At 44.4% G+C, this 11,019-nt stretch overlaps 1 protein-coding gene across 2 annotated transcripts; it reads left to right on the top strand.

Annotated features, from left to right (window-relative positions):
• The first annotated feature begins 3,203 nt into the window (after positions 1–3,203).
• LOC113149738 lies at positions 3,204–10,598 on the top strand. 2 transcript variants are annotated; one of them, XR_003297589.2, is made up of 2 exons: positions 3,204–9,981; positions 10,401–10,598. XR_003297589.2 is itself a non-coding variant. In XM_026341990.1 (2 exons), exon 2 carries the CDS (start codon positions 4,040–4,042, stop codon positions 9,731–9,733), a length of 5,694 nt encoding a protein of 1,897 aa, XP_026197775.1. In that variant the 5' UTR covers positions 3,204–3,378; positions 3,798–4,039; the 3' UTR covers positions 9,734–10,219. The 2 variants fall into 2 exon arrangements, 1 of the variants encoding a protein (XP_026197775.1); XM_026341990.1 differs by lacking the exon at positions 10,401–10,598 and having other exon boundaries at positions 3,204–3,378; positions 3,798–10,219.
• The last annotated feature ends 421 nt before the right edge of the window (positions 10,599–11,019 follow it).

Below are 11,019 nucleotides of genomic sequence, written 5' to 3'. Positions count from 1 at the left end.
TGCTATTGTCCAGTGACCAATGAAGAAGACGATGTTCAATCTGTTATAATGTAGTTTATTCATTCATTCATCCAGCATTTGCACAACTCCTGCTCAGTGTTTTTTTATCGTTAGTCTGCTGGATTAGCTGCATTCCTCTGCTTTAGTTTCCCCATTCTTTCCTTCATAGTTTAAACTATGGCAGAAACTTCTACAGTGGATAAACTCAACTGTTACCACGGCATAATTTGTCATTTGAACAGGAAGGCAGTAATGCATGCATTTTGTTTCCTGCGGGGGGGAAAGGTAGGCTTTTATCTACACAGCTGAAGTCTAATATCTTGATAACCATGACTTCCTCTGGTTCCTTTCAGGACACTGATTCGTCCTTCTATCCCCATGTTGTCTTTTCCTCCGTCAAATATATAAAAACACAACTTGATAAGGATGGAAACTGTTATAAGAGCCACTTCATACTAGAGAAACGTTCTGAATCATTCTGAACCTGTAATGATAAGAAACCTTTAATATAACAATGTTCAGATAGGAACACGGTTTTATGGATATTGAGGATTATTTATCCTAACGAGTAAATTACTGAACATAAATATTCTATACAAATTTCCCCCGAAGTTCTGCTTTTTCTGTTAGTTTAGTATTTAATTATTAAATGAGTCCACCTTGGTCTGGACATAACCCCTCAAAGCTAAAACAACTGGATTCTTCCAGTAGTTAGGGTTAGGGATCATCTATGTATGATATTCATAGATTGGATGATTTCTTTTACGGCTTTGTGCTGAATAACAGCGTCTCCACCATCACAACAGAAATGCTGTAATGTAATGTTGTGGTGCCAGTTAACGGCTGGTGGAGCTAAAGGGAAACGATGGAGGCCAGGAAACAAGTTCAGTCAATGATGGTGAACCCTGGAGGTCACCAGCCGAGGTTATCAATTATTCAAAGCCCCTTTTAAAAGACATATGTGTTTGAATTAATACACAAGGGAAATACGTTGCTATTAAACTATGTTGTTTATATAGCAGGTCCATGTGGACGGACCTCCATCACTTCCTTTAGAGACGAAGTAACAACACATTCATCTATTCACTCTGCACAAAACATCACTTTCACTTAATATTTAGTTTTGAGCATCTATTAAATCAACCATCAGTGGAAGAAACTGAAGCTACGTCAAACAATCCCAAAGCCGTGATGCAAATGAACATCATTTCTGTAGCTACTGTGGTGAGATGGTCATTAGTGTTTGATGAAAAACAGCATGTCTCAACCTTGACCCGCGCCGCTGCCATAAAACCTCTCCAAACACCGGCATGCACACAGAAGATGCTTAAAGATAAAAGAGAATCGACCCATCGGGCGCATGTACAGAGACCTGAGATCTGAAAGGAGAAAAGCCATGAAAAATGGATGAGAGAAGAAATCCACTTCACCTCCCCCCCGCTGGAGGTTGGCAAACCCCCCACAGCGCTCACACTCATAATCCCTTCTCCTCCTGCACAGACACTCCTCTCTCTGTGCTTCACACGTACCATGCGTGTGGTGTATGCAAACGGGAGGACAAGGTAGGAGCAGAGCGCCGAAGCCCTTTGGTAGGTGTTAGTATTCAAGCAACATTACAGTTACAGCACTATGGTAGATTATTTATTATGTATTAGGTGTTATGTAGGGCTAATGTGATGAAGCACTGCTGCACAGAACTGTCCAAGATTACAATTAGTAATTATAGTTTCAGAGGCTTTTCTACCTTGACAGTAAAACAGAGTAGTTTCGACAATAACAAGAATCTGCAGCCATGCAGATGGTGAGGATGTCGGTTGAGCTAAATGCTAACGTTTCGTGTATTAACACGGTGATGTAAAGCAGATGTGAAGTTACATGTTCACTATCACCAATCGATTTGAGTAGTTGAGTTATTTCTGTTTGACTTAAGGCTGATCAACAAACACTACTTCAACCCTGCTGCTACAGTGTGGATAGAAACTGGTCAAATGCACAAACACATACACTCCTGCACGCTGTTCCTGTCCCTTCACCACTTAAAGCCCTTAACTAGGTGTGATCTAACTTAAGGCACTTGCATCTACTTGTGACAGCGTGTGAAATGTTCCAGTCAAAGCGGCTGCAGTGGCTCAGGCTATCTGCAGCCTCCTCCGAGGCCTATCTGACCTGCAGGCTGTCGCCTGATGAGAAGGAGACAGAGACACGGCGAGAGCATGGGGGGGCTGCTGTCACACACACTATGATTGGCAGCTTTTCTCACTGTCACATAGTAAGTGAGATGGCTCCCGGTAATGTTCAATTTCACTTACACCTGTGCAAAAAAACCTTTTACACAAGCCTGGTGTTGTTGTCAGAGTTTCGATCTGCGTATTGCACTGATCATCATCTCAGTCTAGTGTGAATGTTTGATGATATGCAGGCATATTAGTCAAAATATGATGAGAGACTGGTTTTAATATATGAAGATTTAAGTTTAATAGCATATAAATTAACTTAAATCTTGGTATTTGATATAATTTACTAATTAAATGTGATTATACATAATGTAAAGTTGATTCATGTGGGGAAAAATAGCTGGACAATTTAAATAATCACTACCCAGGTCATAAAACTTGAAACACTGTCTTCACACTCACTGGGTTTATTGGGCACGTCTAGCTGAAACTAATGGTCTAATAGACGCTAGAATAAATTCTCACCTTCATGAAAGAGAAAATATTCATTTTTTGAATTGCACTTTGTTATTTCTCTGTCTCACTGAGACTGAGGCTATGCTAGGTAACAGAACCCCCTCCCAGTGTAAAGTACAGTTAAACAGTCCAACATAATTACTATATGATATGAATAGACAGGATTTATAACAGGACTGTTCGACCCAGTTTACAGTTCATCTTTACCGGCATTTTTAATCAACTTTTCTTCTGTTATGATCAAGAGGAACTAATTGCAATCATGCAGAGATGTGGCTGATATTCATTTAATGACGATTCCCTTCCCACTCTGGAGCTCTTAGACATATAAAAATAAAGACAATGCACCATCTACTCTGAGCAGTGTGTCCGACAATAAAATAAGCTGTGTCACACATATCTGTACTGATTTCACAGGATTTCCCGTTGTGAGAGTCAAAAATTAAACCTGATGACCGACTGGTGGCTACAGGGGCAGAACACACTGCAGTGAACATGGTCACATTATGTTAAAAAGGCCAATGCCACTTGGACTATTCCGCTCCCCCTCTGGGAATGGTATGTTCCGATCGGACCAGCTCCGTGCATGAGGAGGTCACGGAGCGAGGACTGTTTCGCTGAGTTCCAGCAAGTTAATTGAGTTTATTGCAACTGTTAATGTTTATGCAGTGTGTGCGTCCATTGAACTGTAAGTCCATTATTATAACTATTTATGTTTCTGTTACCGACATTATGGTTTTTCGTAGTTAGCTTGCCGTTTCGGCTACATGTGACCAATTAAGGATAATTGATAGCCTGCACATTTCGAGACTGTATTTTGCAGCGCTTTAATTAGATACATATTGTGTATTTATGGTTGAGTTGTCTAATGCTAAGTACCATTTCTTAATAATATGATTGATTTACTGGTTTAGCAGACATGTATTTGCTTTAGGTAGGAAAGTGCAGTAGAGGGAATTGTTGTGAAGTAAGAGCTCCATCTTTGGCAGCGATATGCGTAACATGTGAACGGTAAACCAGTCATGCTTAATGTTATGGGAAAACGTATTGATAATTAGGTATAATTGTTCTATTTAGTATTGATTTTGTATTTTGTATTTCTTTCAGAAACCACACACACACACGCACGCATATAAAAGCACAAATGTGAATATGATTGGAATAAGGAATGCCGGAATAAAGCTTTCCTAAAGGAAACGAGGAACTCCAAGTTTTTTTGAGTGATCTAACAGTCACTTCAGTGGTGGGCAGTAAAGTATCCGAACCCAAGTACAAGGGAGAAGCCAGTGTCAGCCAACTCCATTTTTTCATGGTCCTTCGAGCCGGATATTTGTTCACCACTGATAAGGATGTCCAAGTTATTGGAAGAACAGCATAGTGTGCGTGTCAGGAGGCAGTCATACCTTCCCGCACACTTTGAAGATTATGAGCTCTCTGGATATCATCAGAGGAGCCATCGTTCACAGGCGCATCCTACTCCTGCTCACCAGAATGAAGAGGATACTGTGGAACATGAGGGTGCAGTGGGTGGTGAACGTTCAGTATCACCCATCAGTCAGGACAATTGTCTCTCATCACAGTGGGTCATTAAGGAACAGTGGCCACTCAAGGGAGAGTTTGAGAACAGCGACAAGCGTGAAGAACATGTGGAGAAAGGCGCTCTGCTTAAAGAATTGAAGGAGCTAAGACAGCAGAATGATAGACTACGCTATCAGAATGAGCACAGTCAATTAAAGTTGGAGAAACTCACCCATCAGAGTTCCATGGACACTCACCAGCTTCGTAAACAGGTAGAGCATCTGGGAGTTCTGGTCCAGCAATTGCAAGTGAGTAGTCCACCTGTACAGCCCACATCAGCCATGACAGAGCTGCAGTTATCAGTTAAGCCAAAGCACTCTTCTCCACTAAAGGATCCTAGTCTCTCACATAGCAGTCATGCAGGTCACCAAACAACGAGGGAATCGTCTGAGACATCCCATAATAGCTCATCAGAGAGTGATCCTGATGAATACCATTACAGGTCAGGTTCACACAGACATTCTCCCAGGGCACATGAGTATGATGCATTCAAGAGACAGGAGAAACATACTAGACACTGTCACTCTCGTCACCAAACACCAAGCCCCATAGGTGGACGTGAGCAGTTCTATAGGGGCCCAGCGCCCACAATCCCAGCCATGATTCACCCAAATCCTCGAGAGTTCAATCGCCTAAAGATTGCTTTAGACAACCTCCTCCCTCATGATGCATCAGAGATGTTCAAATATCAAATACTTGTTGATCATCTGAAGTCAGAAGAGGCTCTACTGATTGCTGACTCATACAGCAACTCTAGGTTTCCCTTCACTGACACTATGGCAGCTCTTAACCAACAATATGGACAGCCCCACCAGTTAGCTTTACAGCGGATAGCAGAACTCATGGATGGGCCCAATGTTGTAAGTGGTGACACCAAAGCTTTCAGGATGTTTGCACTTCGTGTGCGGTCTTTGGTCAGCATGCTAGAGCAACTTGGAGGAAAGGGCAAAATAGAATTAGAGTGTGGCTCACATGTTTCCCGTCTGTTAGGAAAGCTCCCTCATGATCTGCGCTCTAGTTTCCGCCGTTTCATTCATCCTCTCAGGGTTCCCATACCCACACTTCTTGACCTTGCTGACTGGCTGGAGTATGAGCTGCAAGTGCAAGAAGATAATCTCAGGTTCATCGTCAGTTCGAAGAGGGATAAGGAAATAAAGCCCAAAAAACCAATCAGAACCTTCAGCACAAGGGGGCCCTCTGCAGTGTTAATGAGCACAACAGCCCAGAAGGAGTTGGCTCCACCTCTAACATCAGAAGAGACTGGTAAGAGATACTGCCCTTTTTGTGACAATAATAAGCACTCACTGAATAACTGTGCTAATTTCAAGATGCTTAGCACCACACAGAAGCATATTTGGACTAAAACTAACAATCGCTGTTGGCGTTGTGGCCGAGGTCATCGTGCAGCTGAATGTAACTTGAAGATGAGGTGCAAGACATGTAGTAGCCGTCACCTCCTTGCACTGCATGACATTAATCACAGGGCTGGTAATGCTACAGACCAAGTAACAACAAAGCCAGAGCACAATGAAGTCCATTCAAACTGCACTACGGAGGAGGTGTTGTATATTGACAGACCACTAGAGCAGAGAAAGGTGCTGCTAAAAGTCAGCAAAGTGGTGTTGAGAAATGGAGATCGAACCATGGATGGATACGCTATTCTGGATGATGGGTCTGAACGAACTATCCTTCTCCACCCTGCAGCTGAGCAACTAGGCCTGAAAGGGGAACCGGAGGATTTGCCCCTGCGAACTGTCAGACAAGAGCTGCAGATGCTACACGGTGCCATGGTTTCTTTCACTATTTCACCAGCAGCTGAACCTAACCGTGTGTTTAATATCAATCGAGCATTTACTGCAAAACGCCTAGGATTAGCAGAACACACACATCCAGTGGAGGCTCTACAGAAGAAGTATTGGCACCTGAGAGATCTACCTCTGCAATCCTTGCACTGTGTCCGTCCTGTGTTGCTGATTGGATCAGATCATCCTCATCTGATTACCCCGATTGAACCAGTACGCCTGGGACCTCCTGGAGGCCCCGCAGCAGTGAAGACTCGCCTTGGCTGGACTCTCCAAGGCCCAGCACAAGGACTAAGATACCGCCTATCAGAGCAGCAGTGTCTTTTCACCTCCACTCTGTCACCTTCAGCAGACATATACAACCATGTTGAGAAGCTGTGGCAAATGGACATTCTGCCCTGGCGGAATGAAAAAGCCTGCACCCGATCACGCCAGGACAAAGAGGCCCTAACCCTCCTGGAACAGAGAACAGTGAGGAAAGAGATAGAAGGCACTCAGAGATATGCTACACCGCTCTTACGTGTACAGCAGATGCCCCAACTCAAAGCTCCAAAGGATGCAGTTCTTCCCCAGCTGAGAGCTACAGAGAAGAGGTTGGTAAAGGACCCAGAGAAAGCAGCAGCTTACCGAGTAGAAATACAAAAGCTGATCAACGCTGGCTATGTCCAGAAGTTGGAACCTGGTGACGAAGACACGCCCACCAGTTGGTATATTCCTCATCATATGGTGACACACAATGGAAAGAACAGAGTGGTTTTTAATTGTTCATTTGAGTTTCGAGGTGAGAATCTTAACAAGCTCCTGCTGCCTGGACCAATCCTAGGCCCTTCCCTGCTCGCTGTACTGCTGAGATTCCGGGAGCATGCTGTGGCTGTCAGCAGCGACATTCGCAGTATGTTTCACCAAGTTAGACTTCTTCCAGAGGACCAGCCTCTCCTCAGATTCTTGTGGAGAGATGGGAAACGAGAGGAACCACCCAGCATATATGAATGGCGAGTGCTTCCCTTTGGCACCACATGTTCTCCCTGCTGTGCCATATTCGCCCTCCAGAAACACATTATCGAGCACAGCCGTGAGGGTGAGGACATCAGACAAGCAGTACTACAGTCATTCTATGTTGACAATTGTTTGCGTAGTCTAACATCAGAGAATGAGGCCAGAGTGCTTGTGGACAAATTGCAGGACATATTAGGCAGTGGTGGGTTTGAGCTGAGACAGTGGGCAAGTAACAAAATCTCTGTCATCTCCCACCTTCCACCTGAGATCAGATCAGACAGTGCAGAGCTTGTGATTAACAAAGGTCAAGAAGATGCCTCTGAACCAGCTCTTGGGCTGCGCTGGCATTGTTCCTCAGATACTCTGACCTATAACCACCACTCAGTCACACACTCAACTGTAACCCTCCGCACCATATATCAGGTGCTTGCCAGTCAGTACGACCCCTTAGGGTTCATTGTGCCTTATACCACACGAGCTAAAGTGATAGTGCAGAGATTGTGGGATAAGAAAAGGGACTGGGATGACCCCTCCCTCCCAGAGGGTCTTCTTCACATGTGGCAAGAGTGGGAGAGTGAGCTTTCCTCCCTGAAGAACATTGTCTTGCCAAGATGCTACACCAGTGAGGAAATGGACTCTGACACTAACCACAGAGAAATACACATCTTCTGTGATGCTTCAGAGCGGGCATATGGCTCAGTGGCATATATTCGTACAAAGAACACAGAAGGCAAAGTCGAAACCGCCTTTCTCACCGCCAGATCTCGTGTGGCACCTAAACGGCAACAGTCCATTCCACGCCTTGAATTGTGTGCAGCACTAACAGGGGCACAGCTGGCAAATGTGCTAAAGAAAGAACTTACACTCCTCATTCACCAGATAATACTATGGACAGACTCAACCACTGTGCTCACATGGCTGTCCTCAGAATCCTGTAGATTCAAAGTGTTTGTAGGAACTCGTGTTGCAGAGATTCAGGATTTGACTGACAGAGAAGCATGGAGGTATGTAGATTCAGCAAACAACCCTGCAGATGATATTACCAGAGGTAAGCACCTTCAGGAGTTGACAGCAGACAGCCGCTGGTTTCAAGGTCCTGCTTTCTTGAAACACAGCTCCGATAAGTGGCCACAACTGCATCAGATACCATCTATCTCTGCAGATTGTGAGGAGGTAAAAAAGACTGCCTTTTGTGGGCTCATAGCAGCTCTCCCAGCTGTTCCAGACATTGAGCAATTAGAGACTTGGCCTCAGGTTGTTGCAGCCATTGCCCAGTGCCTACACGGGGCGGCTAACACGCCACCTACTGCAGACAATTATCGAGAAGCAGAAAATAGCTTACTTCAGCGAGTACAGCAGGAATGTTTTCCTGATGACTATCAGAGGTTGATGATGGGGAAGTCCATCTCAAGCAGCAGTCGCATCATCACTCTAGCCCCAGAGTTTGATAACGTGGCACATCTCATTCGAGTCGGTGGCCGACTCCGCCATACTACTGCCATTGAGGAGGAGACCCTCCATCCAATCATTCTTGATCCAAAACATAAGATCACACAACTCCTTATCCAGCACTGTGATGACCAACTTCACCATCCAGGATGTGAACGTGTATTCGCTGAGCTGAGGAGGAAGTATTGGATTCTAAGGGGAAGAGAGGCTGTCAGACGACATCAGCATCATTGCACTGAGTGCAGGAAGTGGCGTGGAAACCCAAAACAGCCTCGAATGGCAGATCTTCCACCAGCGAGGCTACGCCTCCACAAACCAGCATTTTATTCAACAGGTGTTGATTGTTTTGGTCCATACCATATAAAGATTGGACGAAGAACCGAGAAAAGGTGGGGGATCATCTTCAAGTGTATGACAACCAGGGCTGTTCACTTGGATCTCCTCCCCAGTATTGATGCAGATTCATTCCTTATGTCTCTGAGACGGTTTGTGGCCCGCCGTGGCAAACCTTTTGAGCTACTCTCTGACCAAGGCACAAATTTCAGAGGTGGAGAGCGAGAACTGCAGGAAGCATTCTCTTCACTACATCCAGATCTTCAAGTTCAGCTGGCCTCTCAACAGATCAAATTCACTTCCAACCCACCAAGCGCTCCCCATTTTGGTGGATGTTGGGAGAGGGAGATAAGGTCCCTCAAACAAGCACTTCAAGTCACCATTGGCACACAGTCAGTCACTGAAGAGGTCCTTCAGACTGTGCTTGTGGAAATTGAGGGTATCCTTAATTCTAAACCATTGGGCTACACCTCATCCGATGTGGCAGACCCTGATCCTATTACACCTAACATCCTTCTTATGGGGCGGCTGGATGCATCATTACCTCAGGTGGTATATCCAGAGTCGGAGATCCTCAGCAGACGGCGGTGGCGTCACAGCCAACTATTGGCAGATCAGTTCTGGAGGAGCTTCATCCGATTCTACTTACCTGGTCTCCAGACACGCCAGAAGTGGTGTTCAGAATCTGCAAATCTCCAAGCTGGGGACGTAGTAATGATAATCGATCCACAGCTGCCTCGGGCTTCATGGCCCATTGGACAAATTATTCAGACATTTCCTGCATCTGATGGCAGAGTGAGGACTGTGGAAGTGAAAGTAGGAGATCGCTCTTACACCCGACCAGTATCCAGAATTATCAGTCTTCCAAAACTGCCAGACTGTTAAATGTCCCAGTAGTGGCAATAGGTTTTCTTGTTGTTGTGCAGATTTCTTAAAGAAATCTGGGGGCGGCTGTTAAAAAGGCCAATGCCACTTGGACTATTCCGCTCCCCCTCTGGGAATGGTATGTTCCGATCGGACCAGCTCCGTGCATGAGGAGGTCACGGAGCGAGGACTGTTTCGCTGAGTTCCAGCAAGTTAATTGAGTTTATTGCAACTGTTAATGTTTATGCAGTGTGTGCGTCCATTGAACTGTAAGTCCATTATTATAACTATTTATGTTTCTGTTACCGACATTATGGTTTTTCGTAGTTAGCTTGCCGTTTCGGCTACATGTGACCAATTAAGGATAATTGATAGCCTGCACATTTCGAGACTGTATTTTGCAGCGCTTTAATTAGATACATATTGTGTATTTATGGTTGAGTTGTCTAATGCTAAGTACCATTTCTTAATAATATGATTGATTTACTGGTTTAGCAGACATGTATTTGCTTTAGGTAGGAAAGTGCAGTAGAGGGAATTGTTGTGAAGTAAGAGCTCCATCTTTGGCAGCGATATGCGTAACATGTGAACGGTAAACCAGTCATGCTTAATGTTATGGGAAAACGTATTGATAATTAGGTATAATTGTTCTATTTAGTATTGATTTTGTATTTTGTATTTCTTTCAGAAACCACACACACACACGCACGCATATAAAAGCACAAATGTGAATATGATTGGAATAAGGAATGCCGGAATAAAGCTTTCCTAAAGGAAACGAGGAACTCCAAGTTTTTTTGAGTGATCTAACAGTCACTTCAGTGGTGGGCAGTAAAGTATCCGAACCCAAGTACAAGGGAGAAGCCAGTGTCAGCCACCTCCATTTTTTCACATTATGAAGTCACACTATTTGAGTACATACTTTAACTTCACACTGCAGTCCCAGCTTCACTACTATAAATGCTGCTGCATCTTTAATGCGAAGAAAAGCTCGTGCTGCTCACTGTGAACCATGTCCAGACATGTATTGCATTTAATATCTAAGAAATTATAGAAAATCCTGAATAGAAATTAAAGCTTTTATAATTTTGCACATGCAAGTGTCCAGGTTTGAGTCAGGCAGAGACAGTAGAGGGCGCTCTAAACTACTGCATTGTATCATGGGGGTTGAAATGAGGAGAGCTCCCTGGTCTGGTTCTGATGCTGAATTTTGACTTTTAATAGCCACTCATTCTGCACAAACAGATCCATAAAAATATGTTAGGTCGACATGTTTCACTGTACCTGGAGTAATCTCGCTCACTGCG

This window comes from Anabas testudineus, chromosome 24 (genome assembly GCF_900324465.2).
Source record: "Anabas testudineus chromosome 24, fAnaTes1.2, whole genome shotgun sequence".
Lineage (NCBI taxonomy): Eukaryota > Metazoa > Chordata > Actinopteri > Anabantiformes > Anabantidae > Anabas > Anabas testudineus.
Note: the sequence above shows the minus strand (reverse complement) of the source record. Positions and strands in the feature narration are given on the sequence as shown.

What these genes read in the sequence shown, in the direction of transcription:
- LOC113149738 (XM_026341990.1), top strand. Translation starts at nt 4,040, where the DNA reads ATGTCCAAGTTATTGGAAGAACAGCATAGTGTGCGTGTCAGGAGGCAG.